This window comes from Syngnathus scovelli, chromosome 18 (genome assembly GCF_024217435.2).
Source record: "Syngnathus scovelli strain Florida chromosome 18, RoL_Ssco_1.2, whole genome shotgun sequence".
NCBI classification, from domain to species: domain Eukaryota; kingdom Metazoa; phylum Chordata; class Actinopteri; order Syngnathiformes; family Syngnathidae; genus Syngnathus; species Syngnathus scovelli.
Genome location: NC_090864.1, coordinates 11,547,625 through 11,566,815, shown reverse-complemented (window position 1 = coordinate 11,566,815; position 19,191 = coordinate 11,547,625). Strand labels below are relative to the sequence as shown.

Sequence of the window (19,191 nt, the reverse complement as noted above, 5' to 3'; positions counted from 1 at the left end):
AGATATATAGATATATATATATATCTATATATATATACACACACACATACACACATATACATATAGATACACACAAATATATATAAAACCCCGCCTCCAACTGCAGGCCTGCTCAGTGAGAGTGAGTTTGACTTTGATTTAATCCAGGCTTGAAGCAAGAATCATCCACATTTGTGGTGTTAGTAACAGCCATGTACATTCATTTGTTACATGCGGCAACAGCGTGACGTTATATTTATATATATAGTGTCGTCTCCATAAAATGCGACGGAAAAGCCTCCCACAGGAGATAAAACTTCTAGTCTGACAAGCCTTAATACTGCTGATTCCATTCATGAATACAAAACAGATCTAAATCTATTTTTATATAGCCATCTTTAAAGTCAAAATATGCAATATATATATACAAATACATATACAGTTGTATAAAAAAAGTTTAGACAATTTTCAGGATTTTCTTTTAGAAATCATTGGTTGTTCTGATCAGAAATGTCAGTTAAATATAATATATATATAGCAGATGAACACAGTGTTATTTGAGAAGTGAAATGACGTTTACAAACCATGACTGCACACTTTCAGTAAAGTCCATGAACTTCATTTCACTTTTCAAATATTATTTTGTCTGCTACATGATAAATGTACCTGAAACTGCTAATCCAAAAAAACCAATGATTTAGAAAGGAAAATCTGGGAAATGATCTTGTTCATAATTGTAGTTAAAAATTGCTTTGAAAATGAAGCTACTGAAAGGCACATGCAGAGAGTCTGGCTAGTTAAAAGAACCCTAACATTCGCGTCGAGTTTTCATTTGTTTTTGGCTGCCAGTGGTTTACGGCTAATCTTCTTACTCTTGTCATTGTTCTTCTTTGGAGGTTCTGGGTTGGCCTGCATATGTCTGCCATAGAGGCTGATGAAAGAAAAAGAAAACTTTGTTATGGGGCCGTGAAACAGGAAGAAATTCATGTTTTAATGACTAATTAATGGGCTACTGCAATACACAGTTTGGCCAAAGAGCCAATGTAATATACGGCAGGTAAGCTAAGACTTCGCAAAAGTGGAAGGATTGCTTTTAACTCATACACGTCAAAGTAGCATGGCATGTACTGCAGCTCGACAAACGATTATAAACAATAAATAAGTAACATAAAATACACTGATCATATGCACGTGGGGCAGCGTGCTTATACGTACTATTTGTAGGTCTCCGATCGAACATATTCAAAAACATGTGAGACTCCCAGTTGGAACTGGTCACCTATGGGAGTGACCCAGGGATTGTTCTCGGCTTTGAAGACCTGTTTTGGACCAGTCAAATCCAGATTACCTAAAGAATAATAAAAAGACATTTTGAAGACTTCATTCGGATCAGTAGAGGCGCCATCAGCGCCCATTTCAGAATCTACGCTGTGTATTTTGCTGTCCGCACACAGTTTTTGAATTTCAGCGAATATGCCAATATTCTTGCTAAACCGCATTGACGGTAGTAAAAGGTTGGTCAGATCATTGTCTGGTCATTACCGAGTTCTGGAGGGAGTACAGTCAGTCTATTGCCCTGTATGTGAAGCTCCTTGAGTTGTACCAAATCCCCGATATCCTTTGGGAGTGAGATCAGATCGTTGTCCCGTAGGCTCAACTGGGTTGGAGTAAAAACATTCAGTTGATTTCACATTTCAAATCATCACAAATGCACATTTGATTCCATTTTGCCATCCACTTACTATTTGCAGCTTGGTCATCTTTCCGATGTCAGCCGGCAGGACCTCGAAGTCATTATCACTCAGATATAGAGCACGAAGAGTTGCTGGAATACAAGAACCATTGTTTGTCGGATGTCAATGTAAAAATATATTGTAGTCGTTTATTGACTCATTCAGGACTCTACTTGTGCCATATGAAGTATTTCAAATGGAGATTTTCTTTTTACATCCATACATTTACAGTAGAGTTACACGTATGATGCCACTCTTTGAAAATGACCGAGTTATTTACTGAGCAATTACTTAGATAGAAGAAGTTTCCGGGCAATGAATCTTGACTTAGGTTATTGTAGGTGAGGTCCAAAACTTCAAGCGCTGGCAAAGAACCAAAGCCTCTGGGCAAGTTGCAAAGGCGGTTCATTCTGCGCACAAAATTCAGCCATTGTTTTACCACAGATGGAAGAAAGCTTAGTCAAACAGTACTAGACAACAATCTATATCGTCCCTTCTGAAAGAGGCATCTGAAAGCAAGCATACCCGAGATTAAGGTGTTTCAACTTCTGAAGACTGCTAATTTGAGTTGGGAGCTCTTCAATTTGGTTGTTGAACATATTGAGAACCTCCAGGTTTTTCAGCTCAGATATGTTGGCTGGCACCACTGAAAAGAAAAAGAAAACCTTCTGCACATTGCCTTACCTAGATTCATCCATCGGAGTTATACCTTAGAAATGGTATACAGGATTTATCGGATCATCAAACAAGAGCATATTGTGGCTTACCTGTCAGCTTGTTGTGACTCAGGACCAATTGAGTGATGTGGGACAAAGTGACTACAAAGTCAAAGCACATGAAATCAAGAAGTATTTAACATTTTTTATAACACACACACAGTTCGTTCACTTCACGATGAGCACGCAAAGTAATGCATCCTTACACAGTCCGGGTATATCCAACATGTTGGAAATGCCTCTGTCACACATTTCAACATCGGGAAGGTTCTTCTCCCGATTCTCATCCACTATTTTCTTCAATGACTTTGACATTTCTGACGATGAAAAAGGGAAAGACAATCGCTCGTCAAAATTCATTGCTACGTCAAAGCTCACATAAAAACATCAACCATAACTAAATACAAGGAAGGCATAGAAAATACAAAACTTACTGTTGATGCTTTTTTTACTCGCGTCCAACACTCACAATACCAAAAAAGGATATGGCATTCGACAAATATTCTTCTTCTAATACTGTTTCGGCAGTCTTTACGCGGGGAATGCGTAATTCTGCCCTCTACAGGCAAGACCATGATAGAGGTATGTATGTATGCGGATAAATGTATACGTCTTTTTTTTCTACAGTCAGCTTTTACATGAAACATAAGCTGAACAGTTTAAAGTTGGAAAGGTTTGAGTCAGCCAAGAAATGTAGAAATTAAAGGGAGGAAACAGAATGAGTCCAAATACAAGAGGGTCTTGTAATGGAGAGAATGTAGAATTTTTAATAGGGGAGAATTCTTGAAGACAGTAGGCATAGTAAAAAGTTGGAATGGGTTGAATACAAATGCATGTGTGTAAATAAAGTAACAAAATCCCACAGTCCATTAAGGCATATTGTCCCGTACAGAACGGTTCAATATTTTGCAGTGTACCGCAGCACCCCTAGTTTGTTTTACAAGCGCGCCACCAACTTTGAATCACTTCTAAGTGTGGTGTGACCTGTGGTAAACAAAAATTAAAAAGTAACATTGATCCAAAAACATTCCGTACACCACCTTTTTGATACAAAAGTAATGATTACACAATTCTGCCGAGGAAAATAGACTTTGGATAGCTGTTCCTCAGACTGGCCCACTGCACAAAAAAATAGTCTGAAACGTGGTAAAGGATTTTCCCTGTGAGCGACAACGACTCCACCCGACAAAGGCTTTCAATAAAAACAATCATGACTTTCTTAATTCCCACAATTCCAAGCAGGAGTCCTCCTAGGCAAAGGGGAACACAGGTTCCTGGGCCATTACACAGCACCTACAACAGCAAAGAATATGAAAAAAAATGATTATAATCTCATTTATTTTGGGAGAAATTTATAATAACAATGAAATGAATCGTATAATATTACTGAAGACTAAATTGTCAGTAGGTATGAGTGAAACAATAGCTGACCGTCCCTTCAGGGGAGTGTGTCCGCACATGCGCGTGCAAACACACAGCATATTTTTATGAGAATGTTGACTCACCATATCTGGTCTGAGCCTGAAGATCAGGGGTAAAGCGTAAAATTGGGCATTCAGTGTGCTTAAAACCGAAGAACTCCATGACTGATGTACCTCTCGGCTCCGAGGGATCCGATGAATGGTAAACTAAAAACATACCAAGCATTTATCAAATTTTGCATACGACAGCATCAATGTTCTACTAGTTTACTTTGTTGTAGTCCACAACTTTAACACCGGTCGAGTAAAATAAGCTACTTACTTGTGGATCACAATCCAAGATCTGTTTGGACTTTTCAAATGCACGGATTCTTTCTTCACTCATCGTATCTGTATCCGCAATAATGTAGTGTCGAGGTGAGTAGGCACTGGAAAGGCTCTTCATCAATCGCAGGATTTCTGTAGTGTGACCACCTGAAAACACATAGACCTACCTCGTTGTCATCTACAAGGACAGCAAATAATAATATATAAAGCTCCTTAAGGTTGGCCTGACGCAGAATGTTTTTCTGGGGTAAATACATTGGGCACAATACCTGCTGCGGCAACTACTGTAAGTTGCTATGAGTCAGAAGAAAACATAGAAACATGATAGATGTGGGTATTTACAAAAAAAAAACAAAAAAACTAATCATGCAGTTGTTACGGTTTCCTCAATTATTGTGGTACATTTCGAAGCCTAAAACGTCCAAGAACCCGCAAGAGATCACAAGGTGTCAGAGTAACTCAAGCGTACGATGAAATTGCCATGTATCACTTTTACCTGATCCTGCAACGACAAGGAGCCCAATCCGACCTTTGTTACCAGGTTTATAGTTGCGCCCATTCTTGACAACTATACATAAACGTATAATAAGTAGCAAGCACGCTACAAGAATAATAGAGCATCCTAATAGTACGGTCATGACAGTTGTTCTTCTTCCTCCTCCTTTTCTTCTTCTTCAACCAGGTACTGGCGGATTTTAATCAATTTCCAGGTGCTTACCGCCATCTACTGTGCAAGAGTGTGTATTACCGGTTATTCATCAGTTTGTTGTGTAGCCTATACTAGATGTTTATAGAAGACGTCAACGGTCATAATGGCCCTCTGAGGGAAACTATGACTACAATGTGGCCCACGACGAAAATTAGTTTGACGCCCCCGTTTTAGAGCCTTGTTGAATCATAAAATGAAGTCAGTTCCACCGTGTTCCCCAGGTTCATCTGATTTTATTTTTCTGTATATCAAAGAAAGCATAATGAAGACCAAACACAAAAGGCAAGGTACAGTGAGGAAGGGGCGAAAAAAACCTAATCAGAGGTCTAACAACACATAACAACACTGCCACTATTATTGTTCAATATTCAGAGGAAAAACATGCTCAGTCTGAGCAGAGCAGAGCAGAGCAGAGAGGTGGCATGAAAACAAGAATGAATAAATCAAAACAGCATGAGTAGTAATGGTAAATTCAATAAGTCGTAGTACAGTTATAACGATAGTGATAATCAACTTGACAATGAAATGTAAGATAATAAAAGCAGATCTCCATAAAAACCTATTTGATTTGGACAGTGCAACACCGCGTTATCCCAGTCTTGACATCCGAACACACGCATACAAGATGAATCCCGACAGACTAAACGTGTTTAAGTCATGAAAGAACACTGCCACACACCGATTCACTCGTCATGTTGCATCCATGGCTGTCGTTTTTGAAATGTCTGTAACTTGTGCAAATATTGTGAACTAGTGCAAGAGTCAAGCCGTGGGATGTCCTTTACAGTTTGCATTTGTGAACACCTCTTGATTGCTTTTTGGTTGTATTTTTTTTTTTTTTTTTTTAAATGACACAAAAAAGGTTACTTTGGAATATCACTTTTTAATATATAGCATTTACAAAAAGTTCCTTTTAGTTCTGCATTTGAGTTAAAACTATAACATTATTATACAAATTCAAATGGAAGGAAAAAGCTCTTTAGTGAGTTGTGTCCTTCAACACAGCACCATCTTTTTAGCTCTCAGTCAAAAGGATACATTGCAAGAATGGAAAATCCACAATTAGCCTGCAAGATATTGGTGAAAGCCAATTTCCTCCCTTGTTTGGTTTGCACATATCACATCGCATTTCACAGCATGTGCATTACCAGGCTAGGTATGAACAAGAGGTGGTGGTGGTGGTGGTGGGGAGGGGGCGGGGGTGAGGGATTTGAAGAAGCACTCATGCCTTTCAAATTTTATTGGCCCTTCCACACTCGCGGTGATATTCATATTTTGAAAATAATATATTATAAAGATTTTTTGCTTTTTTTATTATAGCGGCATACAACTACTCAAAATAGTTAGGTAATAACAGGATTTCATATTCATATGTGGACCAAATTGGAACTCGCAACTTTTCAAGGTTCACGTGTGCAACTGTTCAGTGTTTCAGTATTAATACTACACGAGAAAGTGAATGGCAAAAGTCACGAGAGGTGATCAACGCATGAAATGAAATGTAATGCAATTTGCTGATGACATTCAGTCTTAAGATCCTTTTGAGATGAATTTGTTGCAATGGCAAGATACTCGTCATGCGGTCTTAAATATCTCTTTGGAATGAAACGTCAATCAATTTTGATCCGACCTGTTGTGAATTCTGCCATTCATCCTTATAATAAAACACCAAGCTGTGGCCAAAAAACGATAAAACACTGAAGAGTGCTGCACAATGAAAAGTTAAAAAAAGGACAAAATCATTTCATCTATAAAATATATAATGCGTTTTTGGCTCTGCCCATTATTCCAAACTTTTTAGGGCGGGCAAATGAAACCCACAGGATTGCTTGAAGGTTTTTTTTCTCAGGCAACACCACACGAGTTGGACGTTTTTTGTTGTTGTCCTGGGCTGAGAAAAAGCTGGCAAAGATTTCCGAGGCAGGATTTGCTCATGTTCTATCAAAAGAATGACATTCATATAGATGTGTAAATTAGGGACAGCGCTTAATTTCACTTCCATATGCCGTAAGCTTTTGCTTCTTGAACAATATTATGTTTACACCTAAAGCGTGACTCAAGAGACGAGCAAGAAAAAATATATATATTAAGGCATCCAACATGCATGAATGCATCTTTCCATAAAAAGACACTGGCATTAGAATGCTTCAAAACATTTCAATGTAATATGCGTCAAAGTGCGGTATGCCAAGATTCCTTGCAATTTTTATAAGTTGGTTTTTTTTGTCTGGATTGTCATGACCATAAACTATAAACATGGCAATGGGGAGGGGGGCAGTGGGAGGGAAGGGGTTTAAAAGCCCTACTCTCTTAGTACCTCTATTGTATCCCAAACGTACATATATGCAATAGTCCATAGATCATATATCCAGTAGCAAATCAATAAAAGCCACCGTCAAAAACGCATCACATTAATTTAGTCCATTCCTCTCGTACAGAACCAATCTTTGCCCGGGAAGTGACAGCATTCCATCCCCCAAATATTCCATGGGAGCAAAGTGGTGGGAGTTATTCCATCTTAGCCCAAAGAGTGACATGGCGGTTAAAAAGCGTCGTCATCAGTTCATCAATTCAAGCCGCGCAAGTCACGTCCCTCCAGAGCTTTGTAGGAAGGTCGTTGAAATCAAAGGTGTTTCGCTAAAGGATGAGATGAGTTCAAAAAGTATCATCCATCACTCACATGGCAAACTGATTAAATCAGTAGCAGCAGGGGGGGAAACTGTTTGGTGTTGATTCGGGGTGACGTTGGAGTTATTACAAAGGTTACAAATGGGAAAGTGGGTGCTGGGGGGGGGGGAGGAGAAAAAGCCAACTTCAAAGCCAAAAAAATTAAGTTAGGTGGTGAGGAATAGTGCTCAAACGTGTTTGTTAAAACTGGAGGAGCCCAAATGGGTCCAAAGTTAGTGTGCAGACCAATCCTGATCTGAAATTCCTTTTAACTGCTGCTGGTAGCCGTGGCTGGGGGCACCTTGATGACAACCACCCCGCCGGAAGCAGAACCGGTGACCGAAGAAGAATGGCCAACCTGCAAGTTCAGGTTGACGCCGCCCGAACCTCCGGCGGCAGTTCCGTTCTTGTTGACCAGCGCGGTGGGCTGGCCAAAGTTAGTGGTGCGTAGCTTGGCGAGGTGAAGCGACGAGAAGACGTGGGCCCTCGCCGCCGCCCGCGATTCAAAGGAAACCTTGCAGACCTCACAGCAGCCCGTCAGCGTTTCATTGGGTGCAGACTGGCCGCTTGCCAGGGAAGTGGGAGTCTCTGTGATGGTCAGCTGAACCGGTTTGGGCAGGATGGGACGGTTGGCTTTCAGAGCGTTGTACTGCAGGTAACTTCCCGAGCTCATCGACACCTTCCCCCCGGCTTGAGGACCCTGTGGCAAAAGGGGAGAGAGATGTTAAGAAAAGGGAATATCAGACAACAAATTCTTCATCCGATATTATGGCACATCCTTATCCATCCATCCATCCATCCATCCATCCATCCATCCATCCATCCATCCATCCATCCATCCATCCATCCATCCATCCATCCATCCATCCATCCATCCATCCATCCATCCATCCATCCATCCATCCATCCATCCATCCATCCATCCATCCATCCATCCATCCATCCATCCATCCATCCATCCATCCATCCACCCACCCATCCATCCACCCATCCATCCCACCTATTTCTTTTCGAAAATGTGTCAAGCAGCTTACCAGTTTTTCTTGCTGTAGCCTCCAGCGCTTCTCCTTAGCTCTCGTGTTTTGGAACCAGATCTGCACCACCTTCAGGGGCAGGTTAAGCTCTGCACCAATGGCCTCGCACTCCATAGCATTGGGGTGGGCGCAGGTCTCGTAGCAGGACTGCAGAATGGAGAGTTGCAGGCAGGACAGATGCGTGCGCGGCCGACGACTCGAAGAATGGGCCAGAAAGTTGTTGTCCGCGGGGCTGGATTTTCCCAGGACAGGGGTGGCTGAGCGGGCCACTTTGGCCGAGTTGGGGTTGTTGGGACTGACCGGTGCGATGCTAGGGGTGGGAGGAGGGGGGATGGTACGGGGAGGCGGATGAGCGGGAAGAGCCAGTTGCTCTCGTGACAGAGTGTTGATCCTGATGGAGGCTTTTGGGTTCCAGTAGCTAAGGCCGTTTGGTTTGTGGGGAGACGCGGAAGGGGGCCTGTTATCCATGGGCATGGTGGGCAGCTTGGGCACCATGCGGTTGGTCAACCGAGGTCCCGTCCCGTTCTCGTCGTCCGCCTCCTCGTCGGTTTTTTCCTCCTCGCTCTCCTCCTCCTCCTTCAGTCGAGAGGCAACGGGAAGAGGATCCTCGGGAGGCGCTAAAAGGGTGGGCACGGCGCTGGATGCAACTTTGAGCGCGGTGACGCCGCTGGTGCCTTCAAGCTTGGCCTTTGACATCACAGAGGCAGCGCCGCCCACCACGGGCGTGGCCGAAACCACTTCCTTGGGCTTGATTGGAATCGGGGCGTGTTTTTTCACCACCACAGGTTTCCGCTCGGTCTTGATGAGTGTGCGCACGATCGGAGCGGTGGTGATGAAGCGCCTGTTGTCTTCCACAGGCTTGTTTGAAAAAATGGGCTTTGAGAGCGGCCAGGTAAATTTGATGAGCGGTTTTCCCACCGCCGCCAGGGTGCCGTCGCTGATGAATCGAACCTCACCCTTCCGCTCCCTCGCCCGCATGTTCTGGAACCAGATCTGAACAACTTTTTTGGGAAGGTGAACCCATTCGGAGATTTGTTCAAACTCTTGTTTCCCGGGGTTGGGATCTTTGAAATAGCATCCATACAGTATGTCCAGTTGCTCCGCTTGAATGATGGTCCGAGAACGGCGCATATCGCGATATCTTTTCCCTTTGGCCTTCCTTTGCTGCGTTTCTTGCTCCTTCTCCTTGTCATTTTCACACACGGCGGCAGCGGCGGCATTTCTTTTCTCGTCCGGCCTGGTGTAAACGCTGGCCTTTGTCAAGTTATTGCTAGTGACCAGATTGACACGACTATACGAGGAAGGCAGAGTGGCGAGAGATTCAGGTTTAACCTGAACGACAACCAAACCTTGAGATGTTGGCCTCAAGCCAAGACCGTCCAGCAACTGACCTTTCTGTGCTGAAATGTTATCAACCTGAGATGAGGACGAATTGTTTTTCCCCATACTAAGGTCTAGCGCAGTCTCACAGTCGCCGTTGGCTAAATATTGAGAGGATTGGCTCATGGGGCTGGGCGACTGAGAGAGGAGAGAGCTGGAGAATTGTGCGACGGCGGGCGAGTTTGAAAAGACCGGTACTTTGCTTCCAACTAACGACGGTGTCAGCGAGAGGACATAAGGGCTCAGGAATTGAGTCGAGAAGGGAGCGAGCGATAGCGGGAGCGAGTGTAAAGCACCGCTTGGATTGTGCTGGTCCAGAGAGTAGGGCAGAGAACCTGGGGGATCCCCTTGGGCTTCCAACTCCAGGTCCACATCAGGATCCAGTCTCTCCTTTTTCACCTCCACCTCATGCTCAAACTCTCCTTTCCTTTTCTTCTTCCCCGACTTATTAGTCCCCCCACCATCCTCATCTTCGTCGTCATCCTCTGCGTCGGAGAGAAAGACCGTTGTGGAGCGCAAGACTTTCCCCCCAAAGGAGCCCTTTTCACAGTGCACCTCGTGTCGCACTTCATCTTTGGCGGCGGGGCTGTCCGGGGCCTCCCGAAAAGCCGCATTCTGACTTTCCTCGTCCGTCACGATCACAGAAGTGTACACCTCATTTTCGGAGTCAGAGGTCAGACAGGAATCTCCCTGGCCCTCTCTCCCGACACCTTTGGGCCTGTGCTGCTTTCTCGCGCAAGACAAATCAATGGCCTGACTACCCGACACGTCAGCGTCGTCGTCGTCCTCCTCCTCCTCTTCCGCTATAATGAGGGAGCTTTCTTCATCATCAAAGTCATTGTCACTGCTTTGCGTGCTGGTTACAAATGATGACGAGCCCTGTTGATGTGCCAGCTCCGAGGCTCTCTTTCTCTGTTTGGCATATCTGGCTTGGCAAAGCCACTTGCGTACTTCCTCCTCCGACAGCCCGACCTCTCTTCCCAGCGCCTCGCAGTCCTCGCGGAGAGGGCTCGCGGCGTCAGCCTCGCTTCGCGACTCGAAAAAAGCCCAAAGCACCTCTGACTGAAATTCTGACAAGGCTGGAAGTTCTGGATAGACGGAGCCCGCGGTATTGCAATGTAGTCGATATTGGTTGCTTAAGGCATTTGAAAGTGGACTGGATTTGGCGGTAGCAACAGATCCACAAGGACTCGTTGCTCTCTGTGATTTTTGCGGAGTAGAATCGGGGCTAAGCGTGAGCTTCAGAGGAGGAGGGCTGTAGCTTGGGTTACTCACCATCGACGGGGAAGGTGAGAGGATGTTATTATGGAGGCTCTTCTCTATGGCAACCGGAGAGAATCCTAGACTTGCCGAGTCCTCATTTTCCACATCCACGTGACGGGCCGAGGTTCCGCTATCTCGAGGTGTCTTCCGAACGTCTTCGTTCACCTCATCCGGCGCTTTGCTTTCGACGTCGGAACCCTCTTCCTCAGGTTTTTCTGTTTTGATGCTGTCCTTGGCCTTGACCTGATCCAAGGGCTTTTCAATCATTTCCTCTTTGACCCTCTCCCCAACTGCTGGTGTATGACTTGGTGGTGCAACAGGGGCCCATTGGTTCTGTAATAAACTAAGTCTTTGGGTCAGGAGGGCTTGCTGTGCTGCATTGAGACCTACAAATGGCACACACTGGGTAAGGAGCTGTCCTTGCTGGTTCTCTGGAGACTGCTGGGTTTGCTGGGCTTGGAGCCCGTTCAAGATCAACGGCAAGACCATGTGGGGCTGAGGCACAATTTGAGATGTATCGGCACCGGTGGGCTGGCTGGGTGCAAACAGGGACGGGAGGAGGGGGTGTGGGAGAGTACTCGGGCTGGATGTGAGGAGGGTGAGAAAGGCTGAGACAGCCTGAGCAGAGGCCACAGGGGTGGCAATGAGGGAGGGAGACGTTACGATGTTCTCCGCGTCTCTGGCTCTCGTCACCATCACGGTTGCAGTCGTGGCGCAGTTAGCGTTGGTCACCGCCTTGCAGGCTCCGCTGGCCGGCGTACTCACTGTGGTCTTCGGAGTACCGGCGCTGCTGCTTCCGCCACTGCCAGGGGCACCTGCATTGTTCACAGCATTTCTGCTGCGTGTCTGGTGCAAGACGGATTTCATATGACTCTCCAGGGTGATGGCATGATTGTAGGAGACCCGGCACGTAGCGCACTGGTAGGGTTTGTTTGATACATACGGGCGAGAAAGAGCAGGGCTGGAAGGAGCTGGAGGATCACTTTCCCCCCCTTGTATTGTTGTCATTCTCTGAATATGGGACGCAGAGTAATAATGAACACTCAGGGCAGTTTTGCTGGGAAACCTTTCCTGACAGGCGTTGCATTTGAACTGAGTGCCATTTTCGGCAGGCACGCCATTTTTACCCGCGCCATTTCTACTGTTGTCTGCCGTATCTTCATTTTCAGCGGCAGTTTGCTTGGCTGCTCCCGTCATTTCATTTGCATCATCTTCCGGCTCTTCTGGCTCCGTTTCAGCTTCACTCCCCTCCCGATCCAACATTCTGTCTTCTTCCATCTCTTTATCGCGATGTTGCTGAGGTACGTCTAAACAAGGCCGCCGGCAGATTTCGGAGCTGATGTCGTCGGATGGCCTCGCTTGTGTACAAACTGCAGCTGATAAACACCAAACGCATGGCACATATTAGGATACTGTTGGTCAGACAATACAAGACATGGCCGTTGAAATTTAGAATGCCAAGTAACTACACCAGGAAGTGAGTAAATTGTGAAAATAAATGTGATAAAAGCGCAGACTAAAGTCACACTGAAAAAACACACAATATCACCTTTTTAGTTACGCTCCCGTTCTGACTTCAGTACAAATTCGGTTAGTCTATCATGAAGCGAAGCTAACTTACTAGTAAAGTCACAATTTAAAAAATACTAAACAATAAAAGCACTTGTAGGTGATCAATAAAAAAAATAAAAAGGGAAATTCAGTAAGTTTGGCAGTAAGCAAACACAGTCTTGTTTCACATCACATGAGACATCCTTACAGCACTGCGTAAATTAGTTCACTGCGTGTCCTTTCCAAGGTCAAGATGCCTTGACGGGACCATCAAAACAAATTAGTTTTTGGTTCCTAGTAACCAAGTCAAGGATCACAATATCATATGTTGAATCTAATCATTGAATACTTACACTGAAATCACTTAAAAAAAACTTTTTTTTACTCTTACCTGAAGATAGAACACTTTCGTTCTCTTCTTCCCTTGCACGCTGTTTCAAAACAGACTGTAAAAAAAAAAAAGGGAAAGAAAATCAAAGAGTCAGCAAATCATTCGAACGCAACGGCTAGTTCAGATGTGTTTTCAATTCCACAGTACTTGGGCGTGGCTTGATTACACATAGCAACTATGGAATGCCTTTAATTTTCTAATTAGCCCCAAGGCACACATATAGCGAGCGACTCCTTTTATCCGCCAGAACACAAAACCGTTACACTGCACCCATTTCAGAAAAACAAAACACAGGGATAATCTTGCCCGGCGCAATTACCAAGTTTGCTACGTCAAGTAACCGTCGACAGTAAACTCCTCTCCGTTTGAGCAAAAGTGCACTCGTGTTGTAGTCGAGGAATCTGAAGCCTTAGCATGCATTTAACAAGTCAAAGAGCTGTCAACCGTGAACGGCATTATGAGATTAAGGATTCGATGAAAAACAAAAATGTTACTGGATGATCACGTCGACACTTTTGCCCGACGAAACGACAATATCTTAAAAAGAGCTGTGCGCTGCTTTGTGCTCAATGCAGATAGAAGCAACAATGTCATCCGGGCTCATGTTGGGCCACACTTACAATGTCTAACAGTTTGTCAACACATGTTGGAAGTACATTGTGTTGCTCAGTGAGGTGTCGAGACAGGGAGGCTTGGTCTTCTTGGCCTTTTTGGCACAAAGGGCACAGCCGTGCTGCTTTGCCATTGCTGTAATTGGTTGCTTTCTCCCCAGACTCCTCCTAAGGAAAAAAAAAAAAAGTACAAGTTGGTAGGGAAGTTGTCAAAGTTCTGGTTTTTCAAGCTTACGGGGTTAACAGTGCATCTCCGTGAATATAGTTACTAAGTCAGACGTTATCTAATCTAATTAACATGCTTAACTAGGAGATGGGGTCACTAACACTAAAATGATAAATGTTTAGTTAAAGAAACCTTGAAATTCAAGCATTTATTTCACTTTAGAGTACTTGTGGGAGGACTGAACACTGCTTGAGTTCATTTAAAAACGCAGAGGAAAAACAACAACTTCCTTGTTCACTCCAAAGTGGCTTCATATCATTTCATATGATAATTCTCTCTGTATATGATTCAACACCACAATCCAGGCAACATTCCTCCTGAGTTAGTCACGTCTTTTGCAGGCTTTCAAATGCTTCACAAAGTTGACACACAATAGCTCATTCAATGGTAACATCAATTTGGCATCTACTACTCCATAATTCCAACATGGTGTTGCTGTAAACAACAGACATGGGGATAATAAACCGTGCTAAAATGTGGTTACTCTATACAATACAATGCATCTTTAGATCGGTCTTCCACAACAGGTTTCGCTACAACAAAGCGCTTTATTGGTTAGTATTACGTTTGCAAACCGTAATTAGCATGACTATATTTAGCGTCACTGAGCGCAGAGGGGAATTTTGCATTTCCCAAAAATCACATTACAGAAAGAGAAAAAAAAGTTTTTGGAGCTTGAGCCACTAACATTAGAGAATAAGTCATTTTAGATGTCACTAAGGTAATGCCAGTGACGTTACAATTATAGGATCAATATCAAGTAGCAGCCCTAATGCAAAATGAGCCAGTAAGTTTGTATTATTTTCTAACAAAAGTCTCTTAACTAAGATAGTGATTTCTTCCAGCCACTTTGCAGAATCATCAGGTGTGCAACGGGGAAACAAAATCAGATTGGACGTAATTACTTATTACAACCAATTATTTTTTGACCCATCCATGCCATCTATGTTTAGTGGCACGCAGAACAATTAAATGATCTTCCACTGATCACGATAAATAGTTTAACTCGTACTTTTCGTCACATTTTAATTGGATTGCAGGCTGAGACATTTTTCTGTGGTAAAAAATGTGTTCCTTGGCTCAATAAATGTTGAGAAACACTAATGTGTAGGACATCAACAATCAAGCCTAAAACTTAACTGCCAATCTTTTGTTTCTAGCCATTTAAACACCCAAATGCCATGATCAAACACCTTTCATGTCGTCTCTTTTATGTCTGAATATAAATACAGTAACAAAATGCAACCTAAGTTGCCCAATGCAGCGAACAAACTATCGTCAATGCTTCAATTCCTCACTTCTTCGTCATGCCAATTAGCAAGCTAGCAGGGGTACATGACCAAATAACACTCGGAGACGCCAAACAGCCTCATGTTTAAAAGCCCCATGAGGCGTAACTTGAGATTAAAAGCGAAAACGCAACTTGACTGGCCTTTCCGCGATAATAGTTGACTAATTAGATAAAAGTCTAATTAGCTGGATAAGCGAATCAATTAGCTAGCAAGCTAGGTTAAGCTGTCCCCCCCCCCCGCTCGCCCCGGTCTTGTAACACCGCAAAACAGGGGGCTTTCCGGTTACTTTACCAAAAAACAAGTCAGGAGTAGATGAGATACATTGAGTGAGCCTATAAGAGAAACACACCGCAGCAAGACTCCAGGCGAGTTCGAGCTCGGTCGTAAACAAAAAACGGGGAGTTCGAGTCGTGTCACTTTGCTAGGCTAGTTCTGTTAGCACGCGAGATAATTAAGCTCCGAACGGGGCGAGTCTCTCTCCACTCCCCCTCCGTTTCGTACTCCGCATGATCCAGGTGGCCCTCAACCGCAGCCACTTCACCCGGAGACATTAATATGCACTCCCTTTAACTCCTTATCCCCCCCAAAAACACGGCCCTCCAGTCGTCTTACCCGTCGGGCATTTACTGGTGACTCGCCCGCCTCCTGCTTGCTTTGCTTGCTTGCTTGCTTAACAGCTCAAATTGAGGCCTACACTGACTAAAGCCGTTTAATTAACGAACGTTCTCAGCTTACAGATGTGTTTCGAAAACACTCGCCTCCCCCTTCCCTCGTCCACTCAGACCTCCTTTTGATGCCCCCCCACCCCCCTCATCGGTATCTTTTAGCCCCCGCAGTGCAACACATGCTCGTCCTACGGTGACATTTATAAAAGCGTAATTGGTGCTAGGAAGTAAACGCTTGGGGAGGGCGTAAAAGAAAAAGAAAGCAACGACTTAACCTGGTCAGTCGACAGTCGCGATCGCCTCCCTCGGCGATGGGGGTGGTCTAATGAGAGCAGAACAAGGGGAAACACGGCCCAAAAAAAGTTTCGAATCGAACGTTGGATTTCCAAAAAGGATCGGGATTAGTTCACGGCGCAATCCGTCGCTCGATCTTCTATCGGTTGCGGGCCAACCACCACCACCACCCACCCCACCCCACCCTACCGAACCGATCGCGATTGGCGTTTTAATTAAGTTCGGAGCAATTAGCAAATATCTCTCGTCTTTACCTGCATGGTGGCCGCTCCAGCACACACACGCACCCACGCGCACACGCACGCACGCACACACGCGTTTTTCTCCGTGGATTCTTCACAAGTGAAAAGTTTTGTTGCCTGCCTTCCCTCTCTCTGCTTCTCTCCCTCAGTGTCTCTCTCTCTCCCCCCTCCCTCCATTCGCCCTCTCTCCTTACCCTAGTAAACACACCACAGCTCCCCCCAAGGCTGATTGCTGACATTCAGAAGGGACACACGCGCGCGCGCGCACGCACGCACGCACGCACAAACACATTCTGCCTTGAAATCCCTTATGTAACGCCCAGATAAAAGAGATAATTGAAAAATCCAAATACAGGTATTTAAATTAACGATGCGGGAACAAAGAAAACGAATTGTGACTAATCACGTTACACCTGTGTTTTACATTTATAAGTAAAGACCTGCACATACGCATTTATTACTTTTAAAAACAAAACAAAAACAAAAAGATGCCCCCATTCTGCCAGTTCAAATAGATCTACAGCGAGGTAATTAATGATACATTAAACAGATACAACCACTCGGCTTGGGGGGGTACTCGCGTCAATTATGTCTTTATTTTTATGTAAATGAACACATGTGCGTCCGTACAGAGTAAATATTTGTCCAAAAAAATACAGGAAATTAAAAAAATAGGCACCATCTGCATGCCGCTGCGCTACTGAAACAGGAAGTGACGGCCATGAAAGCCCTAATAGGTGTCCTTAATTGCGCCTGTCCAGAAATTGACTTGCTGACGTGTAGGGGGAGGGGGGGGGGAGTTAGGGGGGCTTCCGGAAATCGTACGTCGCTGAGTGTTTCGATGTCGATGTTCTGAGCAGAAAGAAGGACTTGACTTTGAACGGTGTGTGAGTTTCAAGATCCGGTGTTAATACAAATTGTAATGTTGGTGCCTTAACTAGCTGCAGATAGTGGAATTTCTATTGCAGAAGCGTTTGATTTGCAGGGGCAGGTGCAAATACAACACGAAAGGGATATGCATATAGGGAAATATATATATATATAATATAAATATATATAACAATATTTCCAACAACGACCTTCAGGTTTGACATGAATTTCATATACTTGTTATCATGCTATGGTGTGAATATAAATACATTTGATTTCAGATGAGTATCGAAGTGGAGAGAAAGTTTGTATGCAATGCCAACAGTCTGAAAACTCTGGAAGAAATTGGAGGTATGTTTTACTGTTGTTTTAATTGACCTAAAACAGGACATGGGCAACTATGGAAAAGTCACTTTCCAACTGCTTGCATACCTAAAAATAGAATCTACATGAATCATCTATAAGAGTCTTGTTTTCAGTTTTAACCATAATCTTTGATCGTGTACCTCTTTCTTCCATTTATATTTAGTCTGTGTCCGTCAGCACCAGTTCCAAGACCGATACTTTGACACCCCACAATTTGACCTCACTTTAAGAGACGTGTGGCTGCGTCAACGTAAAGGATGCTGGGAGCTCAAGTGTCCAACTACAACAGTCAAAGGAGGGGAAGAGTTACAAGACGAACCATCAAAAGCAGCCACGTTATGTACCCGCTACAAAGAGATAACCAATGTGGCCGATATTCATCTGAAGCTGAAAGAGGTTCTAAAAGACATTAGTGAAAACAAGTCCCCGATAAGTGAATGCTGTCAGACTTCAACTGACCACCATGGTCTTGGCAATGCAGAAATGAACTGTGTGCCAGAAGAAGGTTGGGCGAGTGCTATGAATCTGGTATGCTTTGCAGAGTTTACCACAATGAGACGGACATTCACTTTAGAAGAGGATGGCGTGAACGTAGATCTCGACGACGCAGACTTCGGCTACAGTGTAGGAGAAATAGAAGTCCTCATACCAGAGGGAGGAGATATGCAGGCTGCCCTGGACAAGATTCACAGAACTGCAAAGAAGCTTGGTAAGCTCAGAGCTAATAATTGGGTTTATTTTTGCACTGAGCTTGCACACACACAGCACAGGATAAAAGAAAGGCAGAGCGAGAGTGAAAACAATGTTAATAAAATTATTTTGCGTTGCAAGTTGATCTTTCTTGAATGTTAATAAGAATACAAATGTTATGCAGAGGCCTACAATTTTATAGACAAATGATACAAAATGACGCTTCCTTACCACATTCAAAATTGCCACTTTCTGGCTCTTCATAAACCCCCATTCCACCTCTCCTTCATCTTTTTTATTTTTTTTAAGTTGAATTGATTTATGTTTTCTTCCCAGGTGTGGCTGGAGATCAGGCGGTTGATGGGAAAATGTCTGTTTACCTTCAAAGAAACTTCCCTGCACACTATGCAAGACTACTGAGTCAACACATTTTGTAGACAAGCAACTTACCGCAATGAAGAGTCATCGGCAGTGCTGTTATTTAATTGTTGAATGTATTGAAATCGATTGCAAGTAAGACAATAAATATGTTTTCTGCTTTTATTGTTATATTAATCAAAGTAGGACTCCTGGATTGAAGAGCTTTTAAAGTCTCATGGGTGATTTGATCTTTCTTTATTTTGAAATTTCTCACCAACTTTACAGTCGTTTCCTGCAAAAGTTGAACTTTGGCTAAACATTGAGCGGATTACAAAGTTATATTTCATGATACATGTTATGATGCAATAAGAGTACGGCATTATATATATTATGTCATATTATAT

General features: G+C 43.8%; 4 protein-coding genes across 6 annotated transcripts; 1 reads left to right on the top strand and 3 right to left on the bottom strand.

Annotated features, from left to right (window-relative positions):
• Positions 1-122: 122 nt before the first annotated feature.
• rsu1 (Ras suppressor protein 1) lies at positions 123-3,022 on the bottom strand. The gene is made up of 9 exons (XM_049748820.2): positions 2,863-3,022; positions 2,635-2,745; positions 2,480-2,530; positions 2,238-2,358; positions 2,004-2,122; positions 1,722-1,804; positions 1,522-1,636; positions 1,195-1,327; positions 123-910 (listed from the first exon to the last, which is right to left on the bottom strand). The coding sequence occupies exons 2-9, from the start codon at positions 2,741-2,743 to the stop codon at positions 808-810; spliced, it is 834 nt and encodes a 277-aa protein (XP_049604777.1). The 5' UTR covers positions 2,744-2,745; positions 2,863-3,022; the 3' UTR covers positions 123-807.
• A 145-nt stretch (positions 3,023-3,167) lies between these two features.
• Positions 3,168-4,871, bottom strand: alg14 (ALG14 UDP-N-acetylglucosaminyltransferase subunit). The gene is made up of 4 exons (XM_049748824.2): positions 4,673-4,871; positions 4,172-4,323; positions 3,934-4,056; positions 3,168-3,721 (listed from the first exon to the last, which is right to left on the bottom strand). The coding sequence occupies exons 1-4, from the start codon at positions 4,812-4,814 to the stop codon at positions 3,491-3,493; spliced, it is 648 nt and encodes a 215-aa protein (XP_049604781.1). The 5' UTR covers positions 4,815-4,871; the 3' UTR covers positions 3,168-3,490.
• A 227-nt stretch (positions 4,872-5,098) lies between these two features.
• Positions 5,099-16,755, bottom strand: zfhx2 (zinc finger homeobox 2). Of its 2 annotated transcripts, none has more exons than XM_049748776.1 (5): positions 16,696-16,755; positions 13,792-13,950; positions 13,172-13,226; positions 8,587-12,605; positions 5,099-8,252 (listed from the first exon to the last, which is right to left on the bottom strand). In XM_049748776.1, the coding sequence occupies exons 1-5, from the start codon at positions 16,738-16,740 to the stop codon at positions 7,821-7,823; spliced, it is 4,710 nt and encodes a 1,569-aa protein (XP_049604733.1). In that variant the 5' UTR covers positions 16,741-16,755; the 3' UTR covers positions 5,099-7,820. The 2 variants fall into 2 exon arrangements, with proteins under 2 accessions (XP_049604733.1, XP_049604732.1); XM_049748775.1 differs by lacking the exon at positions 16,696-16,755 and adding an exon at positions 16,514-16,685.
• Positions 16,756-17,259: 504 nt separating this feature from the next.
• thtpa (thiamine triphosphatase) lies at positions 17,260-18,968 on the top strand. 2 transcript variants are annotated; one of them, XM_049748822.2, is made up of 4 exons: positions 17,260-17,384; positions 17,653-17,722; positions 17,901-18,446; positions 18,764-18,968. In XM_049748822.2, exons 2-4 carry the CDS (start codon positions 17,653-17,655, stop codon positions 18,862-18,864), a joined length of 717 nt encoding a protein of 238 aa, XP_049604779.1. In that variant the 5' UTR covers positions 17,260-17,384; the 3' UTR covers positions 18,865-18,968. The 2 variants fall into 2 exon arrangements, with proteins under 2 accessions (XP_049604779.1, XP_049604780.1); XM_049748823.1 differs by lacking the exon at positions 17,260-17,384 and adding an exon at positions 17,392-17,586.
• Positions 18,969-19,191: the final 223 nt, after the last annotated feature.

Excerpts from the sequence above, each read along its gene's own strand:
- rsu1 (XM_049748820.2), bottom strand. The coding sequence starts at position 2,743 with ATGTCAAAGTCATTGAAGAAAATAGTGGATGAGAATCGGGAGAAGAAC. Across the intron at positions 2,123-2,237 it reads TTGAAACACCTTAATCTCGG|AATGAACCGCCTTTGCAACT; the intron begins GTATGCTTGCTT and ends TTTTGTGCGCAG. Across the intron at positions 1,328-1,521 it reads TGTACTCCCTCCAGAACTCG|GTAATCTGGATTTGACTGGT; the intron begins GTAATGACCAGA and ends ATTATTCTTTAG.
- alg14 (XM_049748824.2), bottom strand. The coding sequence starts at position 4,814 with ATGACCGTACTATTAGGATGCTCTATTATTCTTGTAGCGTGCTTGCTA. Across the intron at positions 4,324-4,672 it reads CCTTGTCGTTGCAGGATCAG|GTGGTCACACTACAGAAATC; the intron begins GTAAAAGTGATA and ends ATGTGTTTTCAG. Across the intron at positions 3,722-3,933 it reads TCAGGCTCAGACCAGATATG|GTGCTGTGTAATGGCCCAGG; the intron begins GTGAGTCAACAT and ends TTGCTGTTGTAG.
- zfhx2 (XM_049748775.1), bottom strand. The coding sequence starts at position 16,678 with ATGGAGGGAGGGGGGAGAGAGAGAGACACTGAGGGAGAGAAGCAGAGA. Across the intron at positions 12,606-13,171 it reads CGAAAGTGTTCTATCTTCAG|CTGCAGTTTGTACACAAGCG; the intron begins GTAAGAGTAAAA and ends GGTGTTTATCAG. Across the intron at positions 8,253-8,586 it reads GGCTACAGCAAGAAAAACTG|GGTCCTCAAGCCGGGGGGAA; the intron begins GTAAGCTGCTTG and ends CTTTTGCCACAG.
- thtpa (XM_049748822.2), top strand. The coding sequence starts at position 17,653 with ATGAGTATCGAAGTGGAGAGAAAGTTTGTATGCAATGCCAACAGTCTG. Across the intron at positions 17,723-17,900 it reads AACTCTGGAAGAAATTGGAG|TCTGTGTCCGTCAGCACCAG; the intron begins GTATGTTTTACT and ends ATTTATATTTAG. Across the intron at positions 18,447-18,763 it reads CAGAACTGCAAAGAAGCTTG|GTGTGGCTGGAGATCAGGCG; the intron begins GTAAGCTCAGAG and ends TTTTCTTCCCAG.